This window comes from Mobula birostris, chromosome 11 (genome assembly GCF_030028105.1).
Source record: "Mobula birostris isolate sMobBir1 chromosome 11, sMobBir1.hap1, whole genome shotgun sequence".
Classification (NCBI taxonomy): domain Eukaryota; kingdom Metazoa; phylum Chordata; class Chondrichthyes; order Myliobatiformes; family Myliobatidae; genus Mobula; species Mobula birostris.
The window spans coordinates 59265702-59287735 of record NC_092380.1 but is presented as its reverse complement, the minus strand read 5'-3'; the positions used below and the strand labels follow the sequence as shown (position 1 = coordinate 59287735).

At 39.4% G+C, this 22034-nt stretch overlaps 1 protein-coding gene across 1 annotated transcript in view; it reads left to right on the top strand.

Moving 5' to 3' along the window:
* LOC140204675 (von Willebrand factor C and EGF domain-containing protein-like) overlaps window positions 1-22034 on the top strand; it is a gene marked incomplete at its 3' end in the record, with an annotated part of 363358 nt that overhangs the window by 90297 nt on the left and 251027 nt on the right. The window contains exons 2-3 of the mRNA XM_072271366.1: window positions 19557-19651; window positions 20675-20764. Of these exons, the coding sequence (XP_072127467.1) occupies window positions 19557-19651; window positions 20675-20764 (185 nt within the window). The remainder of the gene's footprint in view (window positions 1-19556; window positions 19652-20674; window positions 20765-22034) is intronic.

Sequence of the window (22034 nt, the reverse complement as noted above, 5' to 3'; positions counted from 1 at the left end):
CAGTTTCAGGCTCATTATTTTCCTTAATGAGTGGCACATTCAAAATGTTATCTGTGTAAATAGGCTGGTCTACACATTTCCCCCTTTCAGTGTAAGAGCTCTACCAGATGCAGACAGTCTCTGATAGACAATCGGCGTCTGTAATCACAGTTGACCAGAGAGTTCGGTCTATGGCATTGAGCACGAGGAGGGGACAGTTGGTACTATGCCCAAACAGCTGCAACTAGGCAGGAGATGCTAGACAATGAACTTTGGTTGGTATTTATTTTCTATGTACAGTGGTATTGAGAAGTATAGCAGCCCTGGCTGAGAACAGCCCAGCCCAAGAACAGAAAGTTGGATCTTCATGATATATGTGCACTCCACAATCTTGACAAATCACTTATGAACTGCTAACTTTGTTTCTTAAAAGCTTAGACCCGCATAAAGGGCTGTACTCATACTGAAAGGCGAATTGAACAAATAGTAATTCAATGTCTTACGAATGAATTTCCAAAAGCCTTCAGACTGCAGAAACAACGAAGGATTGTGAAGTGTCCAACTTTGAGTGCATAAGAAAAAAGGGGTAAGAAATGGAAACTGATTTTGGTGCTCTGGAATTTCGGAGTGAGGAAGAGTACATGAAGAAGTTCGAAGAAGAAATAATCAGAACCGAGAATAGAATAAATATTGCAACATCAGGAGATGTGAATGACATTGTAATTACCAAGCAGCCAACTTTCATAGTGAAAGCCCTTGAGCAATAACAATCAATTCTCTGAAACGAGGCAGATATTATATCCAACTCTATCCTTGTATAATGCTAAATGTATTCCATTCAACAGAAAATATAACTCTATAAATAGGATTTCATCTCAGACTAATCTTCTCCTCACAAACAACCATTCTTCTGTCTGTATAAGACAACTGTAAATATCAATTGAAGATGGAAATTCTTAATTCACAAGGCTCTCCTGGGAGGTGCAATTGCTCAAAGCGAGAAGATGTTGCTCTGTAGTGCAAAATAGTCCCTGTGTTAGCTTCATAATCAGAGGATGTCTGTTTTTGTACTTAATGATTCTCATGTGAATTGCAGCTCAGAGCAAGGCAGCTTGCTTTCTTCCCCCGATGGCTTAATTGCTTTACCTGTATTTGGTCAGTTGTCAAACATAAATATTTCCACATAGATGGAGTGAATTAAATGGAGTAAGACCCCAATTCACAGACGTGTCACTTTTTGGTGAGCTTGTAAGCCATCTCTATCATGTTGAGGGGTAGGGTTGCGGCTAACGGATGGGGAAGATCAGAGCTGCATGAATACTGAAAGTTTAGAAAGTTCTCTGCTCTTCAGTGGTTTCTAGTAACAGGATAAGATTCACTATCATATTTCTTCTGAATTACCAATATTTTTGACATGGAATCAAAGGAAATATTGTATATCACAATTTAGTTATTATACTACTTGCTTTTTTTACTCACTTAACAGAGACATTTCCTGCTGCCATGGGACAATTGTGCTCATATTTTGCGCTGATGAGGAATCCATTTTTAAAGTAATATTGTTCTTCATCTCTATCTTGAATATCACAATCAGCAACGTAGAATTAGAAATTCGTATGAACACCGTAAAGTTTTGGTACTGCGATATATGGGGCAGCACTTGAAAGATTGTTGTAAGATTGCAAAAAGTGTATTTTTTTAGGCTTTTGTCCTGCATTACAAACATTTGTAGTTGGAGTCAAAGTTACTATGACTGTTGCAGCAAATCTATCCACAAAAATCGAGCAATATCGGACATGAAATCTTACTTCTGTTACTTGATGTCAGTCTTCAGATGTAGGGAATTTCAGTAACTCAGAATGAGCTACAATCTACAGATCAGTGAACAGGAATGAGGCAAGGGTGGTGTAAACTGACAAAACAAAAGTCTTTGTTCTTGCCATATGGTTGCAGGAATGGCGGTGGCCAATTTGTGAGACTGTCCTTGCATCCACCATTTTGTGAAATATTTTTGAACGTATACTTGCTCTGGGATAACTTATTCGGAACAACCTAACATAGACATGGTGAGTTTTCTGCTGAGACCATTTTCAGATAAGAAGCTCTTTATTATGTAAAATGTAAGCTTGCAGAAACAACTGCTTCTTACCTGATCATCTGAACCCAGTGTTTAGTAGGCCTGGTTGAACGAATTGGAAATAACAAAAGGAATTACTTAGGACACAGGTCTGGGGGGAAAAGGGTAGTAAAGCAATACTGTTTGTAGCTTTGGGTCAGATCCAATGAGAAGCTGACACAAGTCAGTCAGATGATCTTGAGCCAATGAAATTGAAAGATAATAGATTGATCCGATACAGAAAAGAGTAAGAATGAGGATTTTGGGAGCACGGACAGCGACAATTTTGTGGAGACCAACCATCACACAAGTGGATGACCCCATATTGAAAACATAGAGATGACATTGGGGTCAAGAAGAATGCCTGGCCAGCGTAGACTCCTCTTCCTGGATATCTCTTTTCCTCTTTTTTGACTGTTCAGGAAGGTTCAAGGAAACCCAGTAGAGTGCACACAGGTATTTAGTTTTGTAAATTCAAGTGCTTGTGACCTGAGCCAATAAAAGTACATGTCAGTAAATACAGATTCTTTCTGTGCCTAACTGGTCATCATTATTGAGGGTTAATCCTTGTAACATGGCCAATCACATTCATAGTCATAGTCATACTTTATTAATCCCGGGGGAAATTGGTTGGTCAGAAATTCTCTCAATAAACCAAACCTTAAAATAATTAAGAGGGACATCAAAATATTATAATTTAATCAAGAATTTATTTAGAGACGTCATCTGTTCATTCTAATCAGTTCTCAGGTTATGAATTGGGGCAAGATTGTGCCTTGTTTGTGGGGTCACTTTGTTTATTAGAATCATATATCGGAGATCATTCAGCTTACGGTAGGATTTAGCCAAACAACTTGCAAGTTAGTGTTGAACACTGCAGTGTATTGCTTTACTTGAGAGCTTTCCTATTTGCTCAGTGTATTTCAGAAATGTGTTCATTTATCAATAATTTTCTTGTTTTACGGTGGTTGGCATCCAGCTTAATGGTGCATTACCGCTCAATAATTCTCTATAGGTATGCTAAGTTGGTCTACAGGTACAATTCAAGTGCTGTGACCTTAGACTTACACTCCTGACTATCCTGCTGACAAATTTTCAGTCTCTGGAAATTAAAATTGAAGACCTCACAGGAAGATTGCTGTACCAGAGGGACATCGGGGACTGCTGTGTACTCTGCTTTATGGAAACATGGCTCACACCCGCAATTTCAGACATGGTGCTGCACCCTGATTGCTTCATCATTCTCCTCAAAGGCAGGACAGCTCAGTCTTTTAAAGGCAGAAGTGGTGGAATATGCTTTTTTATTAACTCAACATGGTATACAAATGTGGTGGCTTACCCGACCTGGAACATCTAGCAGTCAAATGTCATCCATTTTATCTGCTTAGAAAGTTTTCTAACATCGTCCTGGTAGCGGTGTACATTCCACCTCAGGCCAATGTCAGGCAGGCACTGGAGGAACAGAGTAATGTAATCAGCGGACACAAAACTGTGCATTTTGATGTCTTCCCTATCATTACGGGAGATTTCAACCAGGCCAGCTTGAAGAAGTCTCTGAACAACTACACCAATATATCACCTGTGGAACAAGAGGAGCCAACACACTTGACCACTGTTATACCACAATCAAGAGTGCATACTGTGCCATCCCATCTCCAATCACCTGGCTGTACTTCTACTCCCAGCATATAGGTAGAGGCTTAAGAACACAGTGATGAGGACCAAGAAGGTTATGGTCAAGGGAGCTGGTGGAATGCTTACAGGACTGTTTTGAGTTGCTGTATTGGACAATATTCAGGAATTCATCTTTGAGTCTGAATGAATACATTACAGTTGACACAGACGTCATCAAGACCTGTGTGGACTCTTGTCATTTTAAACAAAGTCACCAGAGAGAAATAGAAGCTGGTGCATATAGAAGTCTTCATTCTGCCAAACAAACAGCAGGCATCATACCGGAGACACTCTCAGAAGAAGATATGTGCCTGACCCAATACTGCATGACAATTTATATGTTAAGGATCAAAGGTAACATCAGGATAATTCTATAGTTACAATGTATACACAATGCTTCCTTTGATTTACATATAATTTTCAAACAGCTCTATCTTCACGCCAGCACTCCAGACACCCAAAATAAATGTTAATCACTGACTCTCGGCTGCATTCATACATATGCAGATATCTCATGTAAAATTAAGTATTTCTTTGTTTGCAATTCACCCCAGTCTGCAGCTCAAAGAGCACATTGTTCTGGGTTTATTTTAATCTCAATCTACTATCTACGTTCAGGTTTGAAGAATGGTTTCCTTTGAAATTAATATTTCCTATATACCATAACTCCAGAATATGCCCTAAAATGGATGAGTGTGTGCCTTCAAGAACATACTGGCATATCCAAACCAAAAGCTGTAGATGAACCAGGAATTCATAGTCTGCTGAGGGCTAGATCGGTGGCATCTACGTCCAGGCATGACCTACAGAAGGCTACTTTAAGAGCGAATCAACAATTCCAATTGAGGATAGAGATGGAATTGGATATTTATCAGCTCTTGTAGGGTTTCCAGGCCATTACTTCCACAAAGCGAAACCTTGGATATGATACCAGATGAGCTCAGCAACTTTTATATAGACTTTGAAAGGGTGAATAAAACTACACCTGTGTGAATCCTTGCAGCATCTGGTGTCCCTTTGATCTCTGACTCTGAGGCAGATGTCAGAACTTCTTGTAAGAGGGTGAACCCTCTTAAACTGGCATCGGGCCTGGATTCTATATGTGGCAGGGCTCTGAAAACTTGTGTCAACCAACTAGTGGGAGTCTTCAATCTCTCACTGCTGCTGTAGGAGGTTCCTGTCTGCTTCAGAAGGGTGACAATCATACCAGTGCCCAAGAAGAGCAGGGTGAGCTGCCTTAATGACTGAAGCCGAATGGCACTGACATCTACTGTGATGAAGTGCTTTAAGAGGTTGGTCATGGCCAGCATCAACTCCTGCCTAAGCAGGGAACTGACATGCTTCAGCTTGCATGCTTCCCGTTGCCCCATTAGGTCTACAATGTATGTAACATCACTGGTTCTTCAGTCAGCCTTGAACCACCTGAACAATAGTAATGTCTACAACAGGCTGCTACTTATTGACTACAGCTCAGCGTTCAACACAATCATATCCTCAGTTCTAATCAACAAGCTACAAAACCTGGGCCTCTGTACCTCCCTTTGCAACTGGATCCTTGACCTCCTCATTGGGAGACCGTAAGCAGCACAGATTAGAAATAACTTCTTCACCTCACTGACAATCAACACTGGCGCAGCTCAAGGATGCACGAATAGCCCATTGCTCTACTCTCCCTACATCCTCAATTGTGTGGCTAGTCACAACTCAAACACAACTATGCATTTGCCAACTGTACAACTATTATTGTCAGAATTTCAGATGATGACAAGGAGGCATAAAAGAGCGAGATAGATGAATTGGTTAAGTACTGTCACAGCAACAATATTGCATTCAACAATAGTAGGACCAGGAAACTGATTGTGGACATCAGGAACGGGAAGTTGGGCAAACGCACACCAGTCCTCACCGAGGGATCAGAAGTGGAAAGGGTGAGCAGTTTCAAGTTCCTGGATATCATCATCTCTGAGGATCTATCTTGGGCCCATCATATTGATGCAATTACAAAGAAGAGATGGCAGCAGTTATATTCCATTTGGAGTGTGAGGAGAATTGGTACTATGTAATTAGACACTCATAAATGTCTACAGATGTATCATAGAAACCATTCTAACTGGTTATCTCACCATCTGGTATGAAGCAACCACTGCACAGGATCAGAAAAAACGGTATGGAGATGTAAACCCAGCCAGCTTCATCTATGGCACTAGCTTCTCCAGAATCCAGGGCACCTTCAAAGGGCAATGCCTCAAAAAAGGTGGCATCCATCATTAGAAACTCCCATCACCCAGAACACCCAGAACATGTCCTCCTCTAACTGCTATCATAAAAGAGGAGGTACAGGAGCCTAAAGCAATTCAGAAACTATTTCTCTCCTTTTTGCACTACTCATTTAATTTTCTCTTTTTTATATAAACTTACTGTAATTTATAGTAGTAATTATGGATTGCAATGTACTGCTGCCACCAAACAACAAATTTCATGACATAGACCAGTGATATTAAACTTGATTTTGATTCTGATACAGTGTGATAAATATGGTATTAAGCTGGTTCTGAGAAAAATATTTGACCGTAAACATTAGCACTGTTCCTCTACTCACAGATGCTGCCTGACCAACTGAGTATTTTTAGCACTTCCTGTTTTTATTTCAGATTTCCACCATCTGCAATTTTTTGGTTTTCCCTTGATACCAACAACAACTGAGTACAATTTAAGGAAACACCAGCAGATGGAGTGTTTATTGAGCGTAAACAGTAGGAACCAGCAGAGATTTCGACTTTGAGAGAAATGCATTATAAATAAGCAGAAATCTCTTGGAGGATCCAGACTTCAATAAAATGGGAATGGAGTCCTGATACTGTTCGTATTGTCTGAATTTACCTCAAAGGAATCTGAAAACACCAGCTATAAACTTGCTAAGATCTGAAAGTACATATAATTGTAACAGACCCTAAAAATGATCACCTCACCTGTTAATGGAATGTGGCCATTTGTGGCAGAGTTCATAAAGAGTTTTAAGATTCCAGAGTTTTTCTATGAATGATGATTTTGTTGGATAAGTCAGTTCGAGTCTGGTCATGGTTGTGGTGGAATTGGCAGAGGGCAATAAGAAGAAATAATACATGAAAATGGGACAATTCTTCACCAATTTGTATCCAAATTTTATTCTGAACTCGTATTTCTTTCCCACTTGTCTCTTAATTTCTCTATCTCTCGTTCAGTTTCATAAAGTCATGAAAGGACTGTGCTTTCTTGCTTATCTGGCATGTTTAACATTTATTTGCAAATTAGGCAAGTATTCCAGCTATCTTCCATCTGGGAGATTCCACAAACTAAAATTGTTAGTCTGTTGGAGGAATTAAGTGTTTGAACATAAGATGGGATTGTAATAGAGAGGTTTTGATCCTGACCAGTGACATAGGTCTCTGGACTAGGGATCTGAAAACACAAATTCAGGGTTCAACAGTTAGAAAGTGTACATTTAAATCACTAAATTAAGAAATAATAAACAGCTAACATGATAATCATGAAACAAATATACAATTATTTAAGGAAATTAACAACTTGATCAGAAAGGTGGTCACTGTAAACTAATGAGAAATTAAAGTTTAAAAGGGAAAAAAAGAAAATACTGCCCAAATAGCATATTAAGCCTAAGGAGTAGCAAGGACTTAGAATTCTGAAAATGATAAGCAAGACACAAATAGAAGTAGGAAATGGAATATGAAAATAATTTGAAGGAGTCATAAGAGCAGACTACAAATACCTTGACAGGTGTGGCTCATCTACTTTCAAGCATAGATGAGCCATAACTGGGAGTAAGGAAATGGCAGGAGCATTTAAAAAGTACTTAGTAACCAGTCTTTGTTGTCAAAGCTGCAAAATAAATTCCAGAAATGGTGGGAGCGAAAAAGGCCAGTGACAACATTAATAAATTCCTAGTGATTTAATCAAAAAGGTAAGGACTAAGCAACTTCCCTTCTGACAGAGTAGTCAAAGCTAGCCAAGTACTAGGTAGAGTGGAAGACATCCGAAATGTTCAGCAGTTGCGACCGCTGGATTAACCTGACAGGAGAAACTGTATCAGAGAAATAAATGTAATTCTAACAAACTTGTAGACTTGATTGTCTGAATTCTAGGCATTAAAAGGTCCACCTGGATCAGAATGTAGAAAAGTTGGCTCTGTTCCTTAATAAAGGAGGGAGAGAGAAAAACCTACAATAGGGTAAGAACTGGAGTCAAATCTTGGGAATATGTTAGCAGGATGTTTAGGAAATGGTGTGATTTGGCAGGACGGGCTCAAATTTGCAGTTGGGAAGTCTTGTATGATGAATCTTTAGCATTTGTTATGGTTGCAACTACTGGAATAGATAAGGGCAAGGCACTGGCTCTCTGTACTTTTAAATTTAAAGTAAAGTTTTCAGTAAATGACCACAAGGAAAGTCATTACACAGATCTGAAAGTCATTAGATTTGAAGTAACTGATGGATAGATAACAGAGATAGAATGAATGGGCTACTGTAGGTTGTCACACTGTATCTAATAGTATGCCACAAAGGACTGGTGGAAAGGGGTCGGTTATTTTTAACCTATTGAATGAAGGAACCAATTGTAGTTACATGTATAATAATATCTGATACAAAACTATTGGCGGGGTTGGGATGGTGAGTAGCAAATTCAGAAAATGCTGGAAATACTCAGATTTAGGTAGCAGCAGCGCAGAGAGAAACCGTTAATGTTTCAGGTTGACAATCTCCCATCAGAAATTTTAAATTGCACAGAAAGGGGGAGGCATGGAGGGAACAGAAGAGAAGATGGAGATCAGGAGAAATTGATTGGCATTAAGAGTGTCAGCTGAAAGAGGAAGACATTTCTCTAAGAAGTGTAAGAGAAGATAAATGAAAACTGAAGTGCCAAAAGCAGAGAGGATAAAAATACTCAGTGCTGAAAGCATGGTACAGGAGATTGCAGTGGCTGGTTATGTCAGATAGATGACTCCTGCACACTGCAGTATGTCCAGATCTGTTTCAAATAGAAAAATCAGTTTCCTGAAATTGTTGAATTCAATACTAAATCTGGAAGTTAGACGTTGAGATGATATTCCTCATACTTTACACTGTGTCTCATAAGAACAGTGCAGAGACTATAAGCAGGTCAAAATAGGAGATGACGAATTAAAGATTTTCTTTAAAGAGCTTTGAAGAGTATGAGAAGTTAGGTAATGAAGTTCAGGGACAGACCATATTATCACTGAACAATTAGCTTTTGAACCAAAGGGAATAACTTTACTCAACTTCAGTTGCCCTTTCACTGAGCTGTTGCCACAAACTATGGACTCCCTTTCAAGAACTCTTCATCTCATGTTCTTGATATTTATTGCCTATTTATTATTATTATTATTTTCCTCAGCTCAAGCTGGTAAACCCTGAGGTACAGGCATAGCCAAGCACACTCATTTCTTAATTGCTAGGAACCTTTGGATAATTCTCGTGGTGTTTAGTATTTTGGCTTTCTGGAGTTTTGCCTAGATATTGCTGTGCAGCCTTAATTGTTTAATGCTATTGTGTAGTGACTTTGGGATGATATCACTTGTAGATATTACTATCGAGACGATGTATACCCTGTTCTGTTCCATTGCCTTTCAATTTCCTCTTTTAATTCAGCATATTTCTGATGTTTTTCATTCATTAATTTCTGTATGTTATGTGTGTTTGGAATGGGCGTATATTAAGTAAGCTGTTCTTGCTTGTTTATCCTGTAATATTATATCCAGACAGTTATTATGGATTGTCCTATCTGTAATAATGGATCAGTCATAATATAATTTGTAGGACTATGACTCTAAAACCAGATCAGACTTGTATTTATAATAAGGTATAGTTTCTTTTATGAGATTGTATTTTAAAGCAAGATTTTGGTGAATGATGTTTGCCACTTGATTGTACCTGTGTAAGTAATCAGATTGAGTTAAACTGCTGCAAGAGCCTGTAATATGTTGGATTGTTTTTAGTTTATCTTGGCATTCTCTGCATTTATTGCCTTGAGTTTGTTAGTCTTTTATTATGTTTTTTTAATGATTTTTTGTGTTAGCTACCTGTTTCTGTATTGCCACAAAGAACCCTTCTGTTTCTGGGAGGAGATCTCCAATTCTGAGCCAGGTGCTCAATGCTTTCTTGAAGACATCTGCTCTGCCTAGATCATGGGGATGTCTTCCATGGAGGGTCATGTTCTTCCATTGGTTAAATTTTTCTTCTGTAGTGATAATGTCTTCATTTTTCTGAGCTGTGCTTTCATTTAAGCTTAGTGGTGTGTACTTCTCATCAGAATTACATATGTCCGTAAGGAGCGCTGAATTGTGTTTTAATTGATGAAAATATACCCTTAGAAGTTTTATCTGACTGTTGTGTAAATTTTTATGTCTGTTATTCCTCTTCCGTCTTCTGACCTAAGTTGTGTTAGTCCAAGCGTGTTTGAGTGTACATAGTGTTTGCTAAAATTTGCCATTTCATTTCTTATTTTTCTTTATAAATTTTCTAGATCAATTTCAGACCAAGATGTTATACTGAAAGAATATGTTAATATGGGTATAGCAAAGGATGTATTGCCTTTGTTATACTGCTACTGTTAAGCTCTATTTGACAGGTTTTCTTAAGCCTTGAAGTAAATTCTGAAAGTTTTTCCTTTATCACACTAATATTATTACTATTTCTTTGCTTTCTTTCTTTTTGTATTTCCACAATTTGTTGTCATTTGCACATTGGTTGTTTGTTCATCCTGTTGGGTGTAATCTCTCATGGATTCTATTGTATCTACTGTGAATGCCATCAAGAAATTAAATCTTAAGCCCGTGTGTGGTGACATATATGTATTTTAATAATAAATTTACTTTGAAGTTTGAATAGCAAAGCAGGCTTAAGGAGATGAGTAATCATAATCTTGTTCCCATTTTCTAAACTAAATGGATAATTTGTGCTTTTGAAATTGGGTGGAAATTTTAGTTGATATCATACCAGTCTGGAATGACAAGATTATCTCATATCCCAGGATGCTTTAAATGCAATAATTTCAAATGAAGCCAAAAGTTGAACTTGCGGATCTTATCCGTGGCTGTGATACTTTACAAAGTTGTACAACAAGCAATGGAATTCATACCAGGATATTAAATGTATCAGATGTTGGCTCATATAGTAAGACCTCTAGAAATACAGTGGACCATTAACGACCTTCATGAAAAGAATTTTTAAAAAAGGCATCTCACATCATTGTAGAATATGAAAAAATACCCATTTATTACTTAGGTTATCACAAAGTACTTCACAGTCAATGAATTATATCTGCAGTGTGGTTGTTAACATAGCCAATGGCAGCTATTATTGTGAATACGCAGTTTACTATAAAGGTTAACATACCAACTGGTTGAACTGCTTTTAGCATTGTTTGAGGGATAGATTTTGGCCAGAATACTATAAGAACTCATTGTTCTCCAGATAATGCCAGAAGAGAAAATAACTCTCTGAGTAACAGGGACAGCCCCAGTTTAGTATTTCATTTGGAAAGCTGTACCATTGACAATACAACATTTCCTAATACTTTCACTGAAGTGTCAGCTTATACCCTATGTTTAGATCCTGGGCATGGGATTTGAAACAGTTCAGAAGATATCTCCACTGGAAACTGTCATTGATCTGTCATTACCTATCCAAAATTCTCAGCTCACCACATTCTCAGAATAAAGACCAGCTAGTGAGGAGATGCACACAATTCCCATATTTCAACATTCAACATGGAAAATAATTACGGCAACTTCTCTGCTTAGTTGTTATACCACATTGTTTGTTGATAAAAGATAAACATAATTGTGTGTGGGGGGAGGGGATTGGAGAGATGGAGCAATATTTATTATTTAAAAGTCCAATGGGTCAAAACGGGTCAAAATAGTGCCAGTGAACCACCGTGACATGTTGCGGGCTGCTTACAAAACTTATAAATATACATCTTCTGAATTACACTCACTGCAAACTGCACCCTGAATTTCCCTTTTGAACTATCCTGATGAACTAGTGATTCCCTGATCTTCTGAAGGATTAAACTCCCAACCATGCAGATGTGGCTCCTTTAAGTAGACAAAGGTACATTGCTATAGCTGGAAGAGAGGGAGGAGGGGAGAACTGCAAGCCAAGTTGTAACCAGATCCTCTACCCAGCATCTTGTTGGCAAATATATAGTCACTGAAGAACAAGATTGAGGACCTGAGGGTGACATTTCTGTATTGGAGGGAAATGTGAAATTGCTGTGTTCTTTGGTTCATGGAGACATGGCTTACTCTGATCATGCCAGATTCAGCAATCAGACCTGAGGGCTTCTCAGTACACAGTATGGACTGAACTGCTGATTCAGAGAAGACAAAAGGTGGGTCGGTGTTTCATGATTAACTCTCTGTGGTGTTCGGATGCAGCGGTCTTGGTCTTGTCAAACTCTTGTTCCCCTTAACTGGAACATCTAACAAATAAATGCTGAGCATTCTACTTAACTAGAGAGTTCTCCTTCAGGATCCTGACTGCAGTTTACATACTGCCAAAAGCCGACATTAACCAAGCATTTGAGATATTGAATACAGCCAACACCAAACAAAAAACTGTTCACCCCAATGCATTTCAGTACATAGTCTGGCACTTCATTTATGCTTGTTTGAGGAAATCTCTGCCCAGTTATCATCAGCATATACCCTGCAGCACCAGGGATCCCAATATACTCGACTACTTCTATACTACGATTAGGAATGCCTACTGTTGCATACCTAGACCGCAGTTTGGGAAATCTGATCTCTTGGCTGTCCTTCTCTACCTGGATACAGGGAAAGGCTAAAGAGCAAGGCTCCAGAGATAAGGACAACAAAGAGGTGGTTGCAGGAGGCAGAGGAGCAGCTACGGGATTGCTTTGAGTTGGTGTACTGGAATGTGTTCAAGGACTCATCAGAGGATCTGAATGAATGCACCATGGTTGTCATGGAATTCTTTAAAACAGTTGTGGATGAGTGTTTCCCCACAGGATCATTCAGAGTGTATCCCAACCTGAGGTCCTGGATGTACCATGGAATCCACAGTCCACAATCTCTGGAAATCTAGCTCATATGAAAAGAGACAATTCTGGACTAAACTTGACTCACTGGGGTATTTTCGACAGCTGTGGCAGGTCTTGAATGCTAGTTCATCTTACAAAGTGAAATCAAATGACACAGATGACAGCAGGGCTTCACTTCCAGATGAACACAATGCCTGCTATGCTCTCTTTGATCGTCAAAATGTGGAGGAACTTTCACAAACTCCCACAGCCCGCAGATGACCCTGTGATCTCAATCTCTGAGGAAAGAATAACAGCATCTTTCAGGAGGGTGAACCCAAGGAAAGCATCCGGCTCTGACGGGGTACCTGGTGAGTACAAAAGACCTGTGCTGATTGACTGGCTGGTGAGTTCATCTTTCATCTCTTACTTTGGCAGACTGAGGTATGTATCTGCTTCAAGCAGGCTTCAATTATACCAGTGCCTAAGAAGAATGTGGTTACTTGCCTCAACTGCTATCATCCACTAGCACTTACATCTACTGTGATGAAGTGCTTTAAGTGGCTAGTGATGCAGCACATCAAATCCTGCCTGAGAAGCAACTTGGATCCACTCTAATTTGTCTACTGGCACATCAGGTCCACAGCAGATGCCATTTCATTCGCTCTTCACTCAACCCTGGAACATCTGGACAGCAAAGATGCATATATCAGGATGCTCTTTATTAACTACAGCTCAGCATTCAGCACTATTGTTCCCTCAAAACTAATCAATAAGCTTCAAGACCTTGGCTTCAATACCACCTTGTGCAATTAGATCCTCAGTTTCCTCACTTGCAGACCCCAGTCAGTTCAGATTGGCAACAACATCTCCTCCACAATCTCCATCAGCACAGGTACACCACAGAGCTGTGTGCTTAGCCCCCGCTCTACTCGCATTACACTTATGTCCGTGTAGCTAAGCACAGCTCCAATGCATTTTCAAGTTTGTTGACGGCACCACTGTCATTGGCTGAATCAAGGATGGTGATGAATCAGCATTTGCAGATTTTATCTTGTTTGTGATTGGACAAACGTCTGCAGATATGTTGTGCAGACTATATTGACTGGGTGTATCAGAGCTTGGTATAGAAATATTAATGCCTTTGAATGGAAAATCTGTCAGAAAATAGTGGATGCAGCACAGTCCATCACAGTCCCTCCCCACTATTCAGCACATCTACATGGAGCACTGTCACAGGAAAGCAGCATCCATCATCAAGGACCCCTATCACCCAGGCCATGCTCTGTTCTCACTGCTGCCATCAGGAAGGAGATAAAGGAACTTTTGCACCCACAGTACATTCAGGAGCAACCATCAGCTCTTGAACCAGAGGGGTACAACTCTCGCCCCATCACTAAACCATTCCCACAATTTATTGACTCACTTTCAAGGACTCTTTAGCTCATGTTCACAGTACTTATTGCTTATTTATCTATTAATATTTTTATATATTTTCTCTTCCATATTTGCCCAGTTTGTTGTCCTTTGTACATTGGTTGTATGTCCATATTGCTGGGTGCAGTCGTTCATTGATTCTGCTGTGCTTCTTGGATTTACTGAATATGCCAACCAGAAAAATAATCTTAGGGTTGTAGATGGTGACATACATGTAATTTGATAATAAATGTACTTTACACTTTGTACATTGCATGGACTTTGACTAGAATTTATGGACTCAAATTTAAAAGTAGCTGCTGTCAATTTTAAAAGAAATTTATGAAATTATCTATTAAGTTTTATGCCTTAACCATCAGCAATTGGGCATTTCTTTAATGTTAATATTAAAACATTGTTGTCTGCTGAGCAAATCATATATCCTTGCAGAACTGTTAGCGTTAAACTTAGCTATTGATTCGAATAGGCAACCTGAATGCTTTTGTTAGTAAAGGACAACTGCAAATTGGTGAAGTTGAAGTAAGTGGGGCAGTGCACATGCGTACATCTGTCTATATAAGACCATAAGAGACCATAAGATATATGCCATGAAATTTGTTGTTTTGTGGCAGTAGTAAATTGCAACGCATAATAATAAAAACTATAAATTACAATAAGCAATTTATATTAACAGGAGAGAATTAAATTAAATAAGTAGTGCAAAAAGAAAGGAAAAATACTGTGATAGAAACAAGAGAAAATCTGCAGATGCTGGAAATCCAAGTAACACACAAAAATGCTGGAGGAACTCCGCAGGCCAGGCAGCATCTATGGAAAAGAGTACAGTCGACGTTTCGGGCTTAGACCCAGTACTGCCGAAGGGTCCTGGGTGATGGGAGTCCTTAATAATGGATGCCAATGTTTTTAGAACATAATACCATAAGGTACTGGAGCAGAATTAGGCCATTTGGTTGAATCTGCGCTACCATTTCATCTGGTTGATCCATTTTTCCTCTCAGCTCAATTTCCTACCTTCTCCCTGTATCTTTTCATGCCCTGACTAATCAAGAGTCTATCAACCAGTGCCTTAAGTATACATAAAGTCTTGGCTTCTATGGCTGCCTGTGGCAATGAATTCCACGGATTCTCCGTTCTCTGGCTAAAGAAATTTCTCCTCATCTCAGTTCTAAAAGGACATACCTCTATTCTGAGACTGTGTCCTCTGGTCTTAGACTCTCCCACTATAGGAAACATTCTCTCCACATCCACTCTATCAAGGCCTTTCACAATTTGATAGGTTTTAATGAGGTCACCCACCCCTCATTCTTCTGAATTCTAGTGAATACAGGCCCAGAGCCATCAAATGCTCTTCATATGACAAACCATTTAATCCTGGAATCATTTTTGTGAAATTTCTGTGAACCCTCTCCAGTTTCAGCACATTTTTTCTAAGAAAAGGGCTCATAATTGCTCACAATACTCTAAGTGAGGCGTCACCAGTGCTTTATAAAGTCTCAACATTACATCATTGCTTTTACATTCTAGTTCTATTGAAATGAATGAAAACATTATATTTTGCCTTCCTCACCACAGACTCAACCTGCATATTTAAGGAATCCTGCACAAACAAGGCCTCCCAATTCTGTTTGCACCTCAGTTTTTTTGTATTTTCTCTCCATTTAAGAAATAGTCAACTTTTTCATTTCTTCTACCAAAGTGCATGACCATACTCTTCCTGACACAATATTCCATCTGCCATTTCTTTGCCCATACTCCTAATCAAGTCTCTGTAGCCTCTCTACTTCCTCAAAATTACGACCCCTCCACCTATCTTCATATCATTTGCAAACTTTACAACAAAGCCATCAATTTCATTGTCCAAATCATTGACATATAATGTAAAAAGAATCGGTCCCAACACAGACCCCTATGGAACACCACTAGTCACCAGCCGCTAAAAAGAAAAGGCTTCCTTTATTCCCACTCTTTGCTTCCTGCCAATCAGCCACTTCTATATTGATGCTAGTATCTTTTCTGCAATGTCGTGGCCGCTTAAATGTTAAGCCGCCTCAGGTGGAGCAGCTTGTCAAAGGCCTTCTGAAAATCTAAGAACACAATATCCTGCTTGCTATTTCTTCAAAGAATTCCAACAGATACGTTAGGCAAGATATTCTCTTAAGGAAACCATACTGCCTATGGCCTATTTTATCATGTGCCCCCAAGAACCCTGAAACCCCATCCTTAATAATGAACTTGAACATCTTCCCAACCACTGAGGTCAGACCTGTAGTTTCCTTTCCTTGGCGTCTTTCCTTCTTAAAGAGTGGAGTGATATTTGCAGTTTTCCAGTCTTCCGGAACTATTCCAGAATCTAGTGATTCTTGAAAGATCATTACTAATGCCTCCACAATCTCTTCAACCACCTCTTCAGAACCCTGACATGTACATCAATTGGTCCAGGTAACGTATCTACCTTTAGACCTTTCATTTTCCCAAGAACCTTCTCTCTAGTAATGACACACACTTCATGTCCCCTAACACCTGGAACTTTTACCATACTGCTTGTGTCTTCCACAGTGAAAGCTGATGCAAAATACTTATTCAGTTCATCCACCATTTTCTTGTCCCCATTACTACCTCTCCAGCATCACTTTCCAGCGGTCTGGTATCCACTCTTATCTCCCTTTTACACTTTATGTATCTGAAGAAACTTTTAGTGTCCTCTTTAATATTATTTGCCAGTTACTTTTGTATTCCATTTTTACCTTCTTAATGACATTATTTAATTGCCTTCTGTTGGTATTTAAAAGCTTTCCAATCCTCCAACTTCCCATTAATTTTTGCTCTATTATATGCCCTCTGTTTTGCTTTTATATTGGCTATGACTTCTCTTATTAGTCACAGTTATGTCATCTTTCTTCTGAAATTTCAGGGTGTATTCGATCATATTATGATCAGTTGCCCTTCAGGATTCTTTTACCTTAAGATCTCTAATCAATTCTGCCTCATTGCACAACACCTAGTCTAAAATAGCTGATCCCCTAGTGGGCTCAACCATGAGCTGCGCTATAAGGACATCTGATAGACACTCTAGAAATTCCCCCTCCTGTAATCCAGCACCAGCCTGATTTTTCCAATCTACCCGCATATTGAAATCCCCCATGACTATTGTAATATTGCCCTTTTGACACGCATTTTCTATCTCCTGTTGTAATTTGTAAACCACATCCTTTTGACTGTTTCATGGTGTGTATACAACTCGCATCAAGGTCTCGTTACCCTTGCTGTTCCTTAGTTCTATCCACAATGATTCAACACCTTCCGACCCTATGTCACCTCTTTCTAATTATTTGGTTTCATTTTTTACCAACAGAGTGACACTGCCTCCTCTGCCTTCTAGCCTGTCCTTTCGATACAATGTGAATCCTTCAAAATTAAGATCTCAACTATAATCTTCTTTCAACCATGATTCAGTGATGCCTACAACATCATAGATGCCAATCTGCATCTGTGCTACAAGTTCATCTCCCTTACTTTGTACACTGTCCGCATTCAGATATATCACCTTCAGTCTTCTATTCACCCATTTTGATTTTTGTCTGACTTTTACATTGCAACTTAACCTATTGACTGCAATGTTGCCTATCAACAACCTCTCCTCACTACACATGGCCTCTGTTTGTAAACCAACTACTTCATCTTCAGCACTATCATCCGCCTTTCCTACAATATTTCTTGCATTGAAATATACACAGCTCAGGACACTAGTCACTCCATGCTCAACCTTTTGATTCCTGACCTTGTCTGAGGTCTTACCAACAATGGCCTCCACAACCTCTCCACTGACTGTTCTGGTACTCTGGTTCTCATCCCCCTGCAATTCTAGTTTAACCCCACCGTGCAGTATAACAAATCTTCCTGCTAGGATATTAGTCCTCCTCCAGTTTAGGCGCAAATCATTCCTTCTGTACAGGTTCCACCTTCCCTGGAAGAGAGCCCAATGATCTAAAAATATTATGCTCTCCCTCCTACACCAACTTCTTAGCTACATTTTAACTGTATAATCTTCCTAGTCCTGGCCGCACTAGCATGTGACACATGTAGCAATCCTGTGATCTCAACTCTGGAGGTCCTGCCCTTTAACTTAGCACCTAACTCCCAGAACTCCCTCTGCAGAACCTCATTACTCATTCTACCCATGTCTTTGGCATCTACATGAACCATGACTTCAGGCTGTTCACCTTCCACTTAAGAATGCTTTGGACCCAATCCAAGATATCCTGGACCTGGGCACCTGGGAGGTAACATACCATCCAGGAATCTTGTTCTTGCCCACAGAACCTCCTGTCTGTTCCCCTAACTAATGCATCCCCTATCACCACAGCATACCTCTTCTTACCCCTTCCGTTCTGAGTCACAGAGGCAGACTCAGTGCCAGAGACCCAACCACTGTGACTTTCTTTGTTAGGTCAACCCCCAACCCTCCAACAGTATCCAAAATGCTAAAACCTCTTGTTGAGGGGGATATCACAGTACTGAGGTTGAGAAGTTTGAGAGCTTCGAGTTCCTAGAAGTGAACATCACCGACAGTCTGCCTTGGTCTAGCTATATTGCTATCATGGCAAAGAAAGCTCATCAATGCCTCCACTTTCTCAGGAAGCTAAGTAAACTTGGCATGTACCATCAACCCTTACTCATTTTTATCAATACTCCATAAAAAGCATTCTAACTGGATCCATAATGACTTGGAATGGCAACTGCTCTGCACATGACTGCAAGAAAAAGTAGTGTTGTAGTAACAACTCAGCACCTCATGGAAAACAGCCTCCTCTCTATGGTCTATACTTCTCGCTGTCTCTGTGAAACAGAGGTGCCACCCTCTGCAAACATTCTCTCTTCTTCCCTCTCCAATCATACAGAAGATACAAAGCATCACCAGGCTCACGGACAGGCTGTTATAAGGCTCTTGAAACAACCTCTTGTACAATAAGATGGACTTTTGATCTCATTATCTATCTCATTATGATCTTGAACTTTGTGCAATAGTTTGTCTGTCTGAACAGAATGCAAGACAAGCTTTTCACAATAACTTGGTACATATGACAACAATAAACCAACTCCAATTCCAATTCTAAGCAATTGTGCTTGCAATTATTCTTTGCTCAACCAAACCAGATTAACTGGCCATTTCTGTGAGTAAAGGGGTTGTCATATTTGCCTGCAAAACAGTAACAAATTAATTCCTTATCTTTGGCCCTCCGCTCTTTTGGCAATATCTATGTGACACATTTATTCATTCTCTTCTTTGTAGGTATCGCCACGGTCCTCATATGTGCCAATCACGATATGGGAATGGGTGCTGCCTTGGATGGAACCCAACACTGGGCAGTGGGCTGTGTGTCATACGTAAGTGACAAAATGAAGGAGATTCTTCAGATTTGGCTTCACTTTCTCAACCTGCTCCAAAACCTCTAGGCTACTGTCCAATAAATTCTGATTTGGTCAGACATTCTTTCAGTGTAAATCCTATACTGAGTGAAGGGTAAATTCACTCTATATTTTACTGCGGCAAGAGCATCTCTTATATGCACAGACAATTTCTGGTGTGTGACGGGAAATATAGAGTGACGCATTGCCGATAATGCACTCACTCACACTTTCTCAAACTCAATCATTCTTCAATGACTGTCTCTCACTCGCTCACTCAGTTATCTCCTCACTTGCTGAACACTGACTCTTACTTCCTCACTTTCGCCCATGCATATACCATTGAGCTGAACATACCACTGGCACCCACACACACATACACAATTTCACTCTTTGCTCTTATTCCTACTCTCTTTCACACCGGAAGCACAATGATGGGCAGGACCATTGCCTCCAGGCTGATGGTGTTTACTGCCTGATTAGCACAGGGTGTGCCAGAGCTTGTGTGGAGACCACAGGAAAGGCAGATCTGATTCCTATCCAAGGTCTATCCATGCCTTGTCTGTCAGCCTTTGAAATCTATCCCAACTCCCTCCTATTGCACTGTCTGTCCCCACATTATCAGCTGCAGATTCATCTTCTACCCCTCCAGTTCTGAATCTTTTTCAGTATATTGTAATGTTCACTTCAAGAATATTCTTGTGTTCCTTTGTTTCTCTGATAAGCTTCTCCAACATGGTCTCAGGATCTTTGTTGCATATCTGAAGCACTATTGGTTGGAGTATTCTTTGAACCACATTGCTTATACTTGATAATGATTGTTATAAAAAAATGTCTTGGAAAAGTCGAGCAATAGTTTCTAAAATTAAAGAACCTAATTATTGCAAGCTGTGATGATTACTGCAAGCAGTTCCAAAGTTCAGCTGTTGTAAATTAGTGCAAACATTTTCTACTGGGAGAGTGGTGCACTTTAACTTTTGACCTTTCTTGATTTGTTTGTAGCTGTGTGTTCCTTTGGATGTGGGAATGGTTTCTGTGTCGCACCCAATCTCTGCTTCTGCAGAGGAGGTCAACAAGGAATCGCCTGTTCAGGTAACCATAGCAGCTATCAATTACTTCTGAGATAATGCATCTGCATTGTTTAGTTTTGAATGCGATAAAAATTGGAAAGGAGATTTTTTTTGTGTGGGACCCAAATTAACATTGATTAACTTAAGATACTTGGTAGACATCCTCTGTAATAGCATTGACTTGAGAGGCAAAGTCAGCAATTTGAAAATTAATTCCGATATTGTCTTTTCTAAAGAAATTTATAAAGATTGCAAGGTCAGATATATGTGCTGGGATTTAATTGATATTTTCATAATTTGTTTTTTTTAAATTTCAGATGATGGAAGGTCCAGTCACCTTTTCAGTGATACATTATTAAACCATTCTGACATTGATGGTGAGAAAAAAAATGAACATCACTTTAGGTCTAAATTGGTAAAATTGTGCTTGTAACATTTTTGATGGGTACTAGTGAACAGTGTGTAAAAAGATGTCTGAGCAATGTTATGTAAATAAACAGTAGATATTTTAAAATAAGAAACTATATTGAAGGTTTGGTTGTTTTGGCTATGCTAAAAGATTAAAGGTCTGAATCTCCTGGTCTCCTCCAACCCACTCATTTTTAAGTGTAGCTGAGTCGAAGCACCCGCAAACCAAATTGGGTGTTTTGATAGTGTCATGAGGCTGACACCTTCTAACTGACCCTGCTTTCAACGGTTAACTCTAGACTGAGTCTCCTAGGCCTTGGGAAATGGCAACTGGAAAAAAGTGAAAGCAGCTTTGAAAAGATGTGCCTTACAGCTCTGCTTCTGGGCTAGGAACAGCCAATGCCTCTTATACAGCCAACCCCAATCTCTTTCACTGAGCAGTTTCAGGCACTCCACTATGTGCGTACCTCCTTGGCTTTGAACATCTGTGGACTTGTCTGATGTTTGCAATTATAAACAGAAAATGCTGGAAATACTCTTAGGTTGGGCAGTATATGTGGGAAGAGGAATAGGCAACGAGAACAATGTTGGCAAAGAACGATAGTCATTCTCTATCCAAACATGCCTCAAATGGCATTAATATCCCACGGATCAAAATTGATATAGTTAGTTCAATTTTAAATTTGTTAGCCAGTGTGATTAAAATGACATGTTAATTGTAATCCACTTACCTGCCAATGTAAACTTATTGATCGTAACAGATCTTGGTATATCAGCATAAAGAAACTTATTAAATGTGCAACATTGTAGTTTCTTAAAACTTGCATTTTTTAAAAAAGTTTTTTTTTGTTATACTTCATCATCATTGAAGGCCCTCATAGTTA